Source organism: Pectinophora gossypiella, chromosome 14 (assembly GCF_024362695.1).
Source record: "Pectinophora gossypiella chromosome 14, ilPecGoss1.1, whole genome shotgun sequence".
NCBI lineage: Eukaryota > Metazoa > Arthropoda > Insecta > Lepidoptera > Gelechiidae > Pectinophora > Pectinophora gossypiella.
The window spans coordinates 4,261,608-4,278,551 of NC_065417.1; the positions used below are offsets into that span (position 1 = coordinate 4,261,608).

General features: G+C 38.0%; 2 protein-coding genes across 4 annotated transcripts in view; one reads left to right on the forward strand and one right to left on the reverse strand.

Annotated features, from left to right (window-relative positions):
• LOC126372549 (15-hydroxyprostaglandin dehydrogenase [NAD(+)]-like) overlaps positions 1-16,944 on the forward strand; it is a 349,480-nt gene that overhangs the window by 314,386 nt on the left and 18,150 nt on the right. The gene's annotated exons all lie outside the window — the stretch shown is intronic.
• The window catches only part of LOC126372482 (cyclin-dependent kinase 14), a 77,718-nt gene that overhangs the window by 49,332 nt on the left and 11,442 nt on the right, over positions 1-16,944 (reverse strand). The window contains exon 1 of one of the 3 annotated variants that reach the window (XM_050018276.1): positions 14,531-15,002. The exons of the other annotated variants lie outside the window; for them this stretch is intronic. Coding sequence (XP_049874233.1) covers positions 14,531-14,594 — 64 coding nt within the window. The 5' untranslated portion in view covers positions 14,595-15,002. Of the gene's footprint in view, positions 1-14,530; positions 15,003-16,944 lie in introns of those variants that run through there. 3 annotated transcript variants of the gene reach the window in all.

The following is a 16,944-nucleotide window of genomic DNA, read 5'->3' on the forward strand; positions in this document are numbered from 1 at the left end:
TTCGAATCCATGAGTTTCATATCTGAACTGGTAACATCACTAGGTTTGCAAGATAGGTGCTATGTATTGCTTTGAGAAGTGGTATATACCTACTAACTCATCTATGTTGTTTGGCAGTTAAATTATAGGTTATCAGGCGATGTTTGTTTGTGAACGACTTACTAATATCTGTTTATTTAGTTGGTTCATCAATGTTATGATTATCATGATTAGACAATAGATGTTTATCCTTAATATTATCTAATTCTAATGAATGTTGTTGCATCAATCAATGAGATGGTCCGAGCAACAATCATATTACTCAATTCTTCAATTTCAATTAAAAATGTCGTAAAAAAAAATTTACATCCGGTTAATTCATCAAATTGGGCATAAGAAATACAAATAAGTAGGATTTTGCCAAAGCTAAAATAAATTAAAGTAGCGTGTTATGAAAAAGGAACATGCTATAACCAATAATTACCAAACTAATTACGTTGGAACGTGACTAACAGGGTAATAACCACATGCCAACAGTAAGTGTAAGGAATCACATCGAATCGCCATGCCGGCATGCAAACACTAAAAGGAGGAAACACGTCGATAGATTTATTGAGTGTTTACGGAATCAGAGCTTGCCAAATATTCACAAATCCGCAGCTGCATTTAGCATATTGGACACACGTTTTATACTCTGAATTGGTACATTTAAGCACCGCGAAACAGGAGAACATAAAAGCAGAACATCAATCCAGTAAAAAGTGGAGTGTATTGGAACAGAAATAGAAAATAATCCGTTTGATGTTAATATCCCAGAACATCTAAGGGGCTGGCAGATTTCCTCACCACGATCCCTGCCAATAACATAGTTAAGATATATTATGATGATATCTGAGTTCAAACAGTATCAGAATTCAAAGGAAAAACAACGAATAATCTCAGCTGAAGAATCATCACTACTATATTTTACACTGCGGTTTGCGTAGATAAGCAAGATAAATCTACACCGATGCTTTCATTCAACCCTTTAGTCGCTGAGTCTAGACACATCCATTAGTATAATCAGTTGATTTCCAATAAGCATTCAACCGTTGCTAAAATATTGTAATTTGAGCCGTAAACTTATTGGTTTACGTATAAAAAAATTTGCTTAATGGATTCCAGTTTGTTTATAGCTTCAAAATAAACCTGCAGGTTTTACACTATGGAGTAACTTTACTGCCAAACCCGTGTTAGTATGGTCCAGGGAAAACATACACATGGTGCCACATAGTTTGCATTTTATGGTCTCTTTGAATTGTTAACACACAGAGGGGTCATTCTGAAACAATAATCTTATATCAGTTACAATACCTACAATAAGAAGAAGAATACTTACAATGTCAACATTGTATAGTCAAATTTTACAAGGCCGGGAACGAGCGACATTATAATAATTTATTAGAGTTAAGCGGATCAATTCGGAAGCCAAGGCAAGTCCTGGTTTAAGTTACAGTGACGCTCGGTAACAAACCAGGGCCAGCTGAGGCAATCAATAAACACTTTTTACGACTTATTAATTCCCGCGACGCCAGTTTATCAGGGGCTTAAAATAAGAAGCTTCATTAATCTGACGTTCTGAGAAAGCAGTAAATTTGAAAATTAAATATCTGGTTTCCTTCAACCGCTTGGCAGTTGGCACCCGTCCCAATATAAGAAGCCGCAGTCCGCAGCCATTCAGTCGGGTCATCACCGAGACGGAACTGCATCCAATCTGATTGCACTGACCTACAAAACGAATTAGCCGTTTACAAGTTCTTCGGCTACTTATAATCAAAATCTCTCAGTTTCATGGCTTATCCGGAGGTACCTACTGGAACCGGAAAACCAGCAGAAGTGCGTGAGTAACAGAAGCATGTATACCGTTAAATTAATCTTCTCTACACACGCAAAGGGTACGGGACGCATAATTGAATAAATTCATTACATGTGTTTGCACATGTGGGACTAGAGTTTTACCTGTCCCACACAAACGATAAGGTTTAGATCGAGTACATCGACAGAGGTGTGTAGATTTATGTCGTGTTATCGTAGTGATAAGGTTCAGTATAGGAGGTTGTATGAATTCGGCGCCAGTTTCGGCGTCAGTCAACAACCATGAGCCTTCACAAACACGACCACCATGGACAAACACTAACTGTCAACGCTATCTAATCTGGAAAGCGACAGGATGGGAACAATATTACATAACGACAACGCGTTATTATAACGAGCAAGTTACCCATTAGGTAACACTTATTACAAAGCGCAAACATAGAGTAATACGATCGATAAATTATACGTAATCTATTTTCATTACCATTGCTATCATCTGTCTGCAACTTCAGATAAGAGACATGTAAGAACCGAATGTCATTTCAAAACTTTATCAAATCAAAGTGTTCGCTATCTAATGAATAGAAATTACCGCTGTTGAAATAAAGGAGATATTTTTAAACAACGTAGGTCACATTACACGTAAGATAGTTTCGTAGGACATATTAATGCGTACGTGAATTTTGCTCATAAATAAGATACAGGCGTCCCTAAAGATCGGCCCTCATCTCAATATCGTATCTCACTTAACGGGATCGTTTCAGCTGCCAATTCAAGACTGTTATCCGTTATTAATGATGTAAAGCTCACAAAACGTTTCGGTTAAGGCAGTTTATACAGGAATTTACGATTCATAAATCTACCGCAGCGTGGTGGTGTGAGTTACCGCAGCATCCTTGCTGCATAGAATTAGGTCAGACACTTATCCTGTTGTTATGACAGGTACAGTTACTTAATAAAAAAAATATTTTGGCAAGCGGCTAACATTTTTTTTCGCCCACGACAATCCGTATCAAATATTTCTGTAGTATATTAGACTTAACTGTATTTGTAAGCAGTAAATAGACATATTTGCGTCTTGGATTTACTAAATTATAGGGAATTATGACTCAATATACAAAATAAACGTATGTGGAGGACAATAATGATGAATAATTTACATAGTGTTTACCTGAGAAACTCGTAAAGCTACCATTACATGCCACTAAGTGCCTTAAAAATCATCTATTTGAAAGATTAAAATACCTAGAAAAACTTGAATTATAGTTTCTAAAGCGCTCGTAAATCGTGAATTGGAATCTTTTTGTTTGGCATCCGATAGGGCAGAACACTCGCGCGTTCGTGTTTGACAAAAGGTCGAAACCGTTAAACGCGAGTGAAGTTATGAAGATATAAACTGGAAAACATTTCCGCATGCCGGGATTGTCCAATGAACTCATTCCGGCACCCACGCCCGGCCGGCGCTGCAATCCCAACAAATATATCAAAACTGCGACAAATCAACACATTCTCCTCGAACTCACTGAAAGAATGCCTTTAATAGGAACAGCTGCTTTCAGTTAAATAGAACTGCTATTGATTTTTCTCTTGAAAATTGGAAAAGTATTTTCCGCTAGATAATGTGCGAGCCACGTCAGGGGACTTTGGCGGCACAATAATAACCCTGACACCAGGGTTGATGAGCCTCGTAATCCACTACACAACCCACAGGATAGAAGATGTGTGAGGATATTTCCCAACGAGATTGGCTATGATGAAAAAAATTTAACCAGTCTTCGGAATTTTATTAGATATTAGGCATACTATAACACAACATAACCTCACGACTATATCCCAATAGAAGATGAACTAAATACTCGCACCTCACTGAGCTTTCTGTTAGACCAGCGTGATATGTGGTGCTACTACTCTTGTGCGTTTATAAGCAATGCCGTTGGTCTATAAATTATCTGGTGATTGCAATGTCAAAAGGCGAGGAGTTATCAGTTGGCATATTGCCGTAAAAGGCGCTGAGAACTGAGCTTTTGACACAATAGAGACAGTCGTGGGCGCTAAGATAACACCTACGCAGCCCCATGACGATGTTTTTATATTTATATTGCAGTTACGAAGAAAATGATACACGTATTCATGTTGTAACACCTACCTACGCCCACGGCTTCATATTAGGTATTATGTAAAAATGTTGACTAACTTTGGGCTGATATGATAGTAATGTTTGCAGTTTGGCTTCATTTATTGATAACGGACTGTTATAGGTTTTATTTAAATTTAAGTATTAACCAACCCGCAATGAAGCAGCGTTGTGGAGTATACTCCATAGTGTTTACTCCAATTGATTGAGGGGAGGCCTGTGCCCAAATGTGGGACGTATATAGGTTGTTTATGTTAAGTATTGGGAACATAAAAATAACTTAAGAGGTAGGGTATAATAAAGTAAACTTTGTTGGCTGCAAGCGTTATTCCTATTACCGGCTTTCTCCATACACAAGTAACTACACTACAAACACACATCCGCGGCTAATCAACCAGTGAATAAATTAGTAGACAATAAAATGTTCCCAGGCAGATTCTCAAGATGTGGCATAATTGATAGTACAAGATATAGCTGACTATTATTGTAGAAAAAAACCTGGTCGCAGCAGGTTAGAGTTGGAAGCTGATCGTGCGAAAGTCGTTCGTCGACCTTGCCGCAAGCGCCGTCGGCGTGATGTCGCAGCGCGCACGCGCACAGTGTGCACTGAGTTGCGCTGCGCCCGCGCACCGCGTGCCATTCCGCCCACTGCACACAATTGCGCTAACCGCAGCCAAACAAACCGGTGCATTTATGTACTTTCAATACTCATTTGAACCAATAAACGATATTGCGAGCAATTCGCACAAATTTGTAAAGTGGTCCATAAAAAGTTCGAAAGCCATTATGTGATTTGAAGCAGCGCCAGTTTGAAAAGATTTTTACGACTGGAAAGTTTAAATCTAGCAATCGCGGTGATTTAGCTTTTGTTGTCGAACCTGAATCGTTTTCCCATTTGCGAGTTTCAAACTACACTAATGTTGTGTCAGATTCAGAATTCACATTTCTGCGAAAACACTATCAAACTCTGAGTGAAACATAAAGAAACACGCGCGTTTAGCACCACATATTTAGCGGACATTTATTACCCACAAAGACTGGCTATAACATACCTCTTCCTAAACACCTTGTATATTAAACAAACTGCCAGAATATACTGTGAACAGTGTAATATACTGGTCAGCAATGTGGTAAACTAGATGACAGAACTAGCGCCAGTGCACTGATGCAAGCAGGTTTGAACGGAAGCCAAGAATGTGCACTATTCCCTCACTCACGATGCATTCCTTGGGAGCACTTCGCGTGAAATTCCCCAGACTAACCTACTCAGTCTAAATGACTGACATTAACACACTGACATTAGTCATTGTCTACCCGCGGTGTATCTACCATTTTACAGAGTGTGAGAAAAGTTTTGAAGTTTCATCCTACTTGATAGTAGCTGAAACAAATAAGTAGACGAGATCCCGTTCATGTCACATCATTTTAAATGCAATGTAAAAATACATGCATTGTTTGAAATTGTATGATAAAATGGCAGCATAAAAGGTAATAATAATAATAAAATCGCACAACAGTCTATTGTCTGTGTCCCATTTCATTAAAATTTCCCGTACTCCTTGTTGTGTTCTGTGGAATTTCATTTCCATTTTATTGTAAGTAAATCTTCGATGACCAAGGACATTTTAACTTCAACTGATTAAAGAGTAAAAGGCAATTTGATGATCGATTGGACGTGGAAATTCTAATACGATTGATGATTCTTCGGTCAATTAATGTGTGATTTGCGCAATTGTATTACAAATTGTATTCTGCAGTTAATTCACGCATAATTGAAGGACCAGTTGGATCAAATTGCTTACTCATTCAAATGGAATCTTAAGATACGTTGATTTGTGGTACAAGTGAGTTAGTCAGACCACGAGTCATCATTTATGGTCAAGTTGGTAAATAAAAATTGTACTTATTTGTTTGAAATAAAGATTCACTATTAATAGCTCGCACTGAAGGATACAAGCATGCTCTTTAAATGAAGATCACATTACTGGCCGTAGGTATACGTATATCAAGCTATGTTATAATCATAAATCATATTATAAAGAACCATGGAAGGGTGGAAGGGTGGGCTTGGAAGAAACTCATCTAAAATAAGAATTGCAAAAATAGTTAAATTTGATTTCGAGAGGACAAACCTAAAGGTGATGATTAGATAAGAGACCTAAACCTTAGAAAATGGTCAGCAAGTAGACCAACGACCCGATGACGAACGTAGAAGACGAAAAACGTTTGATTCTAAAAAAGAACTAAGTACAAAGAAGAATGACGCAAAATGAAGAAGGCCTATGTCGTCACCTTATCTTGTTTAGTAAATGTGATTTTTCAAAAAGGCGCTTACATGATTTTCACTGTAAGGCTACGATATACACGTGTGTTAGGCGACCGTTAGGGGAACGTTTTTTCCGGAACAATCAGAGCAACTACCTATAATCCACAACATTGTACTCCACGCTCCATTTCCAAAGAGGCTATGAATAATAAAATGGATATATTTTTCTTCTCATCATATCCTGCTTATTGAAACATGTGAATAATAAATCAGAATACATGATTTGTAAATGAGCCAGTGATTATTTTTAATTACCCAACATGACACAGTTATCACATCAAGGTCTATTTAAGAGTGCTCAAACGAGGCTGTTTGCACAGGGTTTTAACTATCTTATATTTACTGAGCTTTATTTGAATTTACTTATATATGTATTTTGAAGTTTTATTTCATAGAAAGTATTTTTATCAAGAGATACCTAAGAATAACCTTTTCATGTGCTACGATTTGATGCCATTGTTGCTGAAATAGACATGTTTGTGACTTGTTTTGGATTCAAAGCAAAATGTGACCACATGATCAGTTTTGACCAGTGAGCATTTAGGTATCTGATCTATCCTGTCTAGGATTTTACGCCATCTGTCTACCTACACTGAAAGAGGTATGTCGAGGTCATTACGTCAAAACAATGGTGCCAAACAATCGATATAATGAGACCCGTGGAATGGCATGCAGGGTTATACTCCACAATACCAGTCCAGTTGTTCCAGAAACAAGGCGAAACAAGAAAATATACAGCTTCGACAATAGACAAGGCTAGTGTATACAGTTTTGAAACAATTGTCATTCGTAGACTTTTGGGGCAAGGTGACCCGCCCACACTGAGACAACAAACAGAGTCTTACAACAATAAAGTAGAAAAAAAAAGCAATTTTACACGGAATGAAAACCCGGCTGTTTCGAAGACGCTAGCGGAATATTAATCGAGTTCAATTTTAATTTCTGATTGCGCTGCAGGTGTTTCCAATGAGACTGGTGGGCTGAATTACATTTACATGGAGTGGTCGGAATGTGATAAGAATGTAGATGGCGTTGAGTCTACGGTCAAAGACCGCGTAATTCGTCTTTGGTATAACAATGGAAATGGTAACATGAATGTTGAGGGTCAACAAGCTCTTGTGAAACACCTATAAAGAATGCAGCAAGGAAAAAATCGACTCGTTGCTACAATAAACTAGTTTTTCTGCTCTGCACTGACCTTAGAAAGTCCTGACTTGAACTTCAAACTTATCAAAAGCTAGATAAGACTCCGCTTCAACAATCAGGGCCCTTCATCAAAATATTGAGCGCACAAAGGCAACGTAGAGTCGTCTAAGACAGGTCGAAACGCAACAACCGTTCATTGAAGCAAGAACCGAGTGCACACAAGTCGTGACCTCGAACCTGTGACCCTGCTCACAAAGCGAACAATTGTAATGTAAATGCGGATTTAACCCGCTGTGCCACTCGCGCTCTGGTACCGATTGTTGTAGTTCATAATAAACAGCTCAATGAGGCAAACGACGGCGAAAGAAAATACTACTGACTCCGTTTCGTAGCCTCAAAATACTCAAAACGTTGACAATGTAAATTTTAAAGATTTATTAACCATTATGTATCACTCGCACCTCAGCGAATTCAAGTTCGAGCATTGAAAACAAGTATTTATGCGTTGCGACACAATTCACACAATCTATGCAGTAGGGTGGTCCTTAAGTGGCCAAAAAAAATTTTTTTTTGAATTATTTAGTGGACACCCTCCTATTATATTCTATGACAGAAAATATTAACATGGTATTTTTGTCGGATTTTTTATTTAACTTTTAGGGGTCGCTACCGCTCAAGGAAAATCCGGAATAATAACAAATAAAATACTTTCAAAAAATTTTTTTATTGATACCAAAATCAATCTAGAAATTGTCAAAAAAGTCATAAAATGGGGTCAAGTAACTTAAATAATATTACAATTAATAATTAAGTTGACAATAAAGTCGATTTCTTGGTATCGGGAAACTTCTTCCGATAGTCTTTAACCAATAACAACAGGTATTGTTTTTGGTCTTCATTTGTGGTGTGTAACTTATTATACTCCTCCATGAGCGCCACACCTCGCTCTGCGATGTCGTTAACAACACGCATGTTCTGAACTATTGCCTTATTTTTGATATAACTATCGTCGTTATTCCATGTATCCACCTCATTCTTTAGAAAATCGGGCGACATTCCAGTTATGCGAAAAAATCTGTATGTGTTACTTGATACGAAATCTTCAAGGTTTTTGTTGAGAACCACATCACTCTCTAAGGTTATTCGCTTAGGGCAGTACTCTAAACCTTCATTGTTCAGTGCTTTTACCATATTCTTTTTGGTTTGTATGTCTATTTTGTCGTCGAAAAATGCGAAACCTACAAGTTCTTCCGATAAATACCATAACTGGCCTATCATTTTTTTCAATGCAGCTTTTGATATTTTTTCATTGATCCTCTCATACATTTTGAGATCTTTTAAAAGTTGCAGATCATTTCCAGGTGCAGATGCCGCAGAAGGTGCCGTGTACCAATACTTTGCATAAATTCTTACGGTGAATAAGCAAATATCTTTTATACCTTGCAGCTCTTTCTTGGACATTCTGAATTGATCTCTAAATAAGAAAATTTTTAATGAATAAATTGCTTTCGCCATCCAGCGAGCTCTATGTAAACCGGCAGGTGCTCTGAATGTCATTGGTTTTTCAAACGTACCTCCCAAGAATATCACAATCAGCTGCAATAGTTCTTTATAATCATCCCTTGGCTGATATGTCGTTAACTGTTCTTTTGCGAAAGAATTGATGTCATCCGATATGGTTTCACAATCTTTAAACAACGAAGTGTCAGTAGATACAGATTTGAAATGCTCTTGCTTAATATTTGTCCAATTGTTCTTGAATCGCTTAAATATTAGAATATCAGGTCCACTGGACGGGCCTAAACTTAGAAGAACCACGGCTTCTAGCATTATTTCTAAAATATGATGACGGCAAGCCAGCCAGAGTAAATCCTTTTCTAATTTTTGTTCCAAAAGTATGCATGCTCCATTTCTATGCCCAGTGTTCGATGCGGTGGTATCAAAACTCATACACTTTACTTTTTCGCTTAAATCCCATGACATTATTGTTTCAAAAACAGCTGTAGCAATAGCTTCACCTGTTCCGCGGCTAAGCTTGGGAACACCTAGAAGCTGGTCGACACCCTGACCCGAGACTAATATTGGTAATCGGTCTACAACCTCGTGTCCAGTGATATCTTCACACATTTTGCCATCCCAGTGAGCGGTGAGGGGTACTTCTGGCTTAAATTCGGACTTTAAACATTGCGCTATTTTCTCTCTATGTTGTATTCGTTGACGACGAATGGAAGACTTGTTTATGTTGTACTTTTCAGGATCGCATTTAGCACTTTTCAGTGCGGATGTAAGGACGACAGCAGCTTTTCTATCACTTAATTTGGCTACATCGAGACTTACAGCTAAACGCTGATCTATTAGATTTTTCCTGGACCGTTTTGCTGGTGGTGCTCCCGAAGTAGACGGACCTGGTTCTTGTGAAACGACACAAGTCTCATCCTCGCTGCTGCCCATTAAAGACGGTGACGTGGATGAGGATGCTAGAAGACATTTTTCAGTTAATCTTTTCAGTCCTTCCTCTTCTCGCTGTTGTAAGCTTTTTAATCGGTCTGTTCTGCCTTGTTTTTCGAGCACCTTCTTCGCATGTTTTTTATCTAATTTTCCAATCTTTCCAGATCGATTCTGTCTTTGAGCTAGCAAAAACTTCTTATCTTCCTCGATTTTCATAGTTTCCAAAGCATTAGCATGAGCTATGTCAAAAAGTTCTTCAAGTGTAATCTGCCATGTTTTTTCTTTATCTTGCATTGATTCGGATCGCTTCTTCTTATTTTCCTTATTTTTTTTGAGAGATTGCCATTGATTAAAGTGTTTCAGTATTTTTTCTTTCACGTGCTGTTTTTTCCGAGTAGGTATGCTCGCTTTTTCCCATACAGCCAAGACTTCGAGAGCAGTAAACTCCGCAGAAGCACGGACGGTTTGCTTTCTCTCGATTTTATGGTAGAAAAACAATTGTAATACTTCTTTGGTCGAAGGAAGCTTTGTCTCTAACAAAGCAGGCAAAGTTTGTCCTACTAACCACACGTCCGTTTTACTTCTTGTACATATAGAACCACTTCTAGTCGATGCCATGATGTAATAGCGAAACACTCGTAAACAAGGTGCGTACGGTAACATGCGCGTCCGTCCCCTCTAGAAGCGATTTCGGCACTGTTTGGCGACGAGTGCGCTAGCCTTGAATGCGATATTGGGAAGGGGGTAGGGGGAGACGGGAAGGATAATGAGTGCATAGTTCTCTTTAAACGTTCATTATATTGTTATCGTGATCGTAGAAGTATTACAATATTATTTAACCTGAGTAGTACTACAGGCGTAAAATGACAAAATATTGATTTTTCAAAGTCCAGTAGCGACCCCTAAATACCATTTAAAAAAAAAATAAAAAAATACGGGTTCATTTTTTTGTGTATAAGAACAATATTACAGGGTGTCCGGTTGAAATTTCCAATCTACGATTTTAAGGACCACCCTACTATGCAGCCGTCCTTGCACCGCTTGCGGTTACCATTTTCAGTAGATCGATTTAACCGGTAATTATAAGAATAATTTATAAGAACTTGCATATCCTATGATCAGTACAGCTAATGTTATAATATCAGCGAGCGAGGTAATATCAAGCTATTTATTAGATAAAAAAAGATAAAACAAAGATGAACGTTTCACATTGGGAAGAAAGCGAGACAGCACGCGTGTTTTGCTTATAGGCCGCGTCGCTGCTAAGATTGTAATTACCACGCGAGCGAAATTATTATAATGAATCGCTCATTGTTGACTTGATTGCAGTTTAAGTGATACGGCAATAAAAAATCTCGTTAGTCTGCCTCCGTTTCCTCCAGTAGAATACCAATTTAGACCAAAAGTATTCCATTTAGTCTCCATCAATATTAAATTCACCCATTAAGATACTCGTAATGATAGTTTCGATTCAATTTAAAATTTTAATGTGCAAACGTCAAAATGTCTTCGTTGTGTAGTGTTGAGACAGTAATTCCAAGAGCATAACTCAAATCACGATCTTCATTTCACAATTGAAGTAAGCGCCTGCACTATCTTGAATGCAATGCGCTTGTTCTTGTGACTCTAGATGTGTAGAGGTATAGCGGCGATACAATGGTTCCATATCATTTGGAGTCGCCGGCGGGCCGACGAGGCGGGGCCGCTGGACTGCCGCGTGCCCAGCCAACCGTTCTCTCTATGGAGCTCAACGTTAGGATAATAGATTTTGGAACTGCCATATTATTCATAACCTGACTCGATGCTATTTTCGTTAGTTCCACTCGGTGAACAAATTAGACAAAAGCACTCCACTGACTTTACAAAGGAATAACTTTCTAAATCTTGTTACGATGAAACCCAACTAAAAGCAACTTAGGTGTAACGCTTAGTGCCAAGGTCTCCCTACTGCATTGGTCGGGCGAATTGTGTGCTTGATCTCACGTCTCCCTAACCAAATAAAATAGAAGCGTACTCCAATTCGACCCAACTTTACGTAAGCCACGTAAATCTGCGGTCGGATTGGACTAGATGAACGTAATGGAATGAAGTTGGAAACTTTCAATAGCTCTTCGATACTATCCTATAGGCGATGCGGATATTAAATTTAATCCATGTGCAAATACGACGTAGACTTCTATGGAAGTTTTTATTAATTTGCCTAGTCAGATGCTGTGCAATTAAAACCCGCTTTGCAAATACCAAGAGGACGTTAACAGACCTAACTGTAAAAACGACTGGAAGCACACAGGTTTTTGTCGTCTTGAAAATTGCCTATAATTGCTCTGAACAACTTCCTGGTTCTACGTATCTCTACACACGTCAGCCATCACAAGCATGATCTACCGCGGTCACCCAAGGTCCTAATATAATGGCACAGGTGTGCGTTTTTATTCACAGCGACAGTTGAATGAATGTTGACGTTTGCGCGTCATCAAGTTAATAGTTGCCGCATAAAAACAACGTCAGCAAACTTCTACAATCGGTTCCCTATTCCTTTTTATAAAACCCAAACACCAGAAATACATTTTACTTCTGAATTGTAGCATTTCCTGGACGTCATCATTTCCTGGACGTCATAAGCATTTTACAGGCCATTGTAAATGATAACGAATTCAAATGTATGCACGATTAGGGTGGTTCAGGAAATTTGCATACAATTTCTAAACAGTGTACCGTTTGTCAGACTTGATGCACAAACTGATCCATCTGAAGAGATGATGGGTCTGAGGCAGAACGTGAATTGGGCGACATATTAACGTTGGCAATCATTAAGGGCGATAAAAACTAGCAACCATCGGGAGTTGACGAGGTTCTTGAAAAGAACGTGCACTTTATACCAGAAACAGTAAAACATACTCGTTATTTACGTACATACATGCTTACATACACAAAGAGAATAAAGACAAATAATGTAAGTATATAAATATTTGTTTGACTCGGGACACAACCACGAAAACGCTCAAAGTTTATCAGGAATTTGAACACACGTACGAACCCAACAGTTTTAAGAATAGTAAATATATACTGATTGAATTTACAAAAAGGAATTAATCGTTGGCTGGTTCAGGGCGTCGACCCCGGCGCCGACTGGTCGCACCTGCTGCGCCTGAGTCGAATGCCATCTGATCTGGCGGATGGATCCAAGGCCACAAGTTTTTTTAAAGGTCTAATTGATAATCTGTTCAACTTTTGTGCACCTGCCCCTAAACATTATATTTTGTCTACATTAAATTCAGGTAGCGCAAGGAATGTTAAATACATCGTCCGAATCGAAACGATTTCTGGTAGTCAATTTCCTGTTTCCTCAATCGCAAATTGTAAATTTCCTTACAGTTGGTATACGTGCACGAAAAACACTTCAACGTTAACAAATTGCTTCTATGAGATGTCAAATGAATAGTTTCATAATTCTCTGCATCCGTCCGAATCCTAAATGAGAGGAGCTGTTTGTGAAATAAAAAAGAAAGTAAACTTTCGCGGACAAGATGACTAAGTAAGACAGCATAATGTTACACTGATGAATGGACCAGGTAGTTTTTAATCAAAACTTATTTTCGGTTTTGCATAAGAATATTAATGAGCATTCCTTGCAATAACTTATTTTTAGTGCGATGCTGTCAGGAACATATTGAAATAAAATACTAAAATATTAAGGCACATAGGTACCTACATAGTATCTGTTATTGTCTAACAAAAACTATATGACGCTATAAAAGAACACAACAGTAGCAATAACCGAATGAAATTGAGGCGTTATTGGAAAAGAAAAATAGATTTAGCATTCAAAATAAAATCAGAATTAAATAATCCAAGAATAATGGCTATGAAAATAAATGTAATTTTAAAATACAAAGACTAACGTCTTTAGCCGTCTAAACACAAAAAGCGTTAGATTTGAAAACAGACTAGAAGCGAATAAAAAATTGTGACAAAAAGTAGCCTTTCATGAACACAAGTTTTGATGAACTTGTGACTTATATTTTGCTGTTGACGAGAAAACCGCGCTCGATATGGCACTACAGAACAAGCTGTTTTGTAATTCTAAAGAGGACGGAATAAAGATGTATTTAAATAAAGCCACGGCATAAAAGAGATAATCTAATCACATTACATTGCAGCTTGCAAAAGCCCGGCGTAGAAAGGAATTTAGAGACTTAACCTACAATGAACACTATAATATATATAAGAGAAAAATCTATAAAATGAACACAGCGAATAACGGCAGGATTCAAAAGATACTAAAAATAGGTGATGCAAGGGTTCTGGTTTCTAATACGTAACAAGATAAAATGCAATATGTTTTGAATCACATCAAGTGCACTTAATTCTACTTGTTACCCAACTGACCGACGGAAAATCACGTACTAGCAAGTATAGTTTATAATTTGATATTGTACGATAATTGTTTTTAAACAATGGAGCATACAAATTCAAAGTTATTGAACGTGTTATGAATACGGTTTGTTTCGTTTAAATTCTATTAAGGAAGATACACTATTTGGACTGAAACAAAGGGAAGATTACTTTTATTACACGCTCGAATTTGTGGTCGAAAACGATAAAGTTACGTAGAACTTAACAGATGTTAAGAGTCGATTTACCTTCAGAAATCGTAGGCAGCACGTTGACGAAGTTGACAATCCCGACGCCTGTTAGCTGACTCATTCACCAAAACCAATTACGAACCTTCTGAGAACCGTCAGTAACGGACAACGTCCGCTAAATATGATAAAATAGAAAACAAAACACACTCGACACTATCACGTTACCCACATAGATAAACGGTACAATTGTGATTTTGACACTTGAATGTAGTGATCACTGACACATTAGTTAGGAAACTTGTACGGTATACCGTTAGGTATTACGATGGTAAGAGCACACTTTCCGTAATAATCGAGAGAAAAGTGAAGTATGACATGCAGCGAGAGTGGGCCATGGATGCGCACACGCCGTGTCGGGTCGGAGCGCCGGGGCTGACTGGCGGCCGACAGACAGACAAGCCAACGCCCGTTCACCGGTTCACCTACTCTTATCGCTGATGACGACTGGCGTACTCGCCTTTCCGCGGACCTTATTCAACTGCTCGCTTGCTTATAAAACCTGTAGACCAATCTCAAGTGGTGTTTGCTAGTGTTGTTTTCTTTAAAATAGGTTGCTATTTGCACTCTGAATGTAGAGACTGTTTTATGTAAGTTCTCTACATTTCTCTATATCTTCTCCGACAGTAACAACAAACGAATCGAATGATTCAGTTGTACATACAACATCAGGGGGCTTAAAATGGTCACATCGAAGCAATTCATCTAAGAAAGCAATATTGCTATTTGACATTTGTTTGCATTGCGCACTTACTTTTATATGCGCAAATGTCAAATTGCAACATTGCTTTCTTAGATGAATTCATGTTGACATGAATTGGGGGTGGTTTGCACATTTGAATGAGCAGATCATTTAACACGGCATCCTCAAGTTGATTTATATGACCGTAATGTTGATTTACTTTTACTGTAGAGTCGTAAACGTCTCGAGTACGTCAAAAACTGACGTCTCCATAGTATTTTTCATTTAACATACTTAAAACTCTTAATCCATCCAAGAATTCTTGCAACGGAAAAAGTTAAACTTACTAGTAAGACTGGAAGAAAACGGTGTAGCCATAATTAATATTATGAAAGGTATTATAAATAACCTAACATAGAAAAGTAATTAAAAAAAATTTGTAATCCAAAACAGATAACTAAACCTATTTTCAAAGCCTTAAACGTCACAATATAAAAGTCGCAATTTCCGCCCATCCAAACTCGGAAATTGAAGTGGAGAAGATTAAAGGAACGCACTCTCCAGGACGCACAATTTTATTAACATGTCAACGCGGAAGAAACAGACACTAATGTTAAAGGTAAAGAAATGTTAATTACTAAGGCGATTGTATTGTGTCGCCGTGCGTGATATGGAATCTATTGATGGATACATGATAGCCGAGGACCTAGGACATAATACCTCTTGGTCACACGCTTATAATAACCAACTGCGACATGTAATTATTAACTTCACATTATTAGAATTTATAAACACGTCATCGTGCTAATATTAGAAGTATAAAAAATACACATTAATGTTACTAATAACAATTTGTACTATGCTGAATTGCTGATATGGAAGCGATTGAGGAAAAAGGTGATATAAATAACTGGAAATACATTACGTTATTTTTTGATAATGATAATAGTTTGTGCAACAAAATCATTGTTTAAGAACTAATTACCGAGCAATCAATAGATGATAAGCCTATGTAAACAGTAGGTACGTATTGTTATACAATTGGAAGAATCATAATACGTATGTAGCCATGTATAAATGACCACTGAGTTACTTTTTGTTTGTTCCATTCATCAATACAGTTGGCACAAACGAGATAACAACAAGTAACAAAATAATAAAAGAAGGTAACGTAGACGGACTTATTAATCCTAGTACATTCCGCTTAGGGACGGTACTGAAAAGTATCGGCGTCCGAAGGACGTAATATACGATCCCGACGACCCGATTACTCTAGCCATAGAGGCAGCCAATCAGCTCGCGACACCAAACACTTCAGGTCCCCGATACCGACCCCGCCGGCGTGGTCGACGATTTCCCTCATTCAGTGCTTATCGCTATCGACCCACTAGGGTCGATTAATTCTTTCAAATATTTTTCCTCTCAGACGACGCCCTGAGCCGAGGTTCGCGCCCAACTGGGACCCTCAGGCCTGTTGTCTTAAACGTTGTACCGGGTGAGAGCCTTCAGCGCTCCCCATTTGTCCGGCCAAGTAGTTAATGCCATCTGCGGCAAATCTACAATAAGTCACGTCAAAAAAAAAGGGCTTATTAACGTAATATGATTGATAAACAGAACCCTTGCCCATAAGTAAACCACATAACAGAAATAAATGTGCTACTGTATATATGTAATCATTTATTGGCATTGATTTTGCAATATTATAGACTTTTTTTCCCAAAATAAAGCAGAT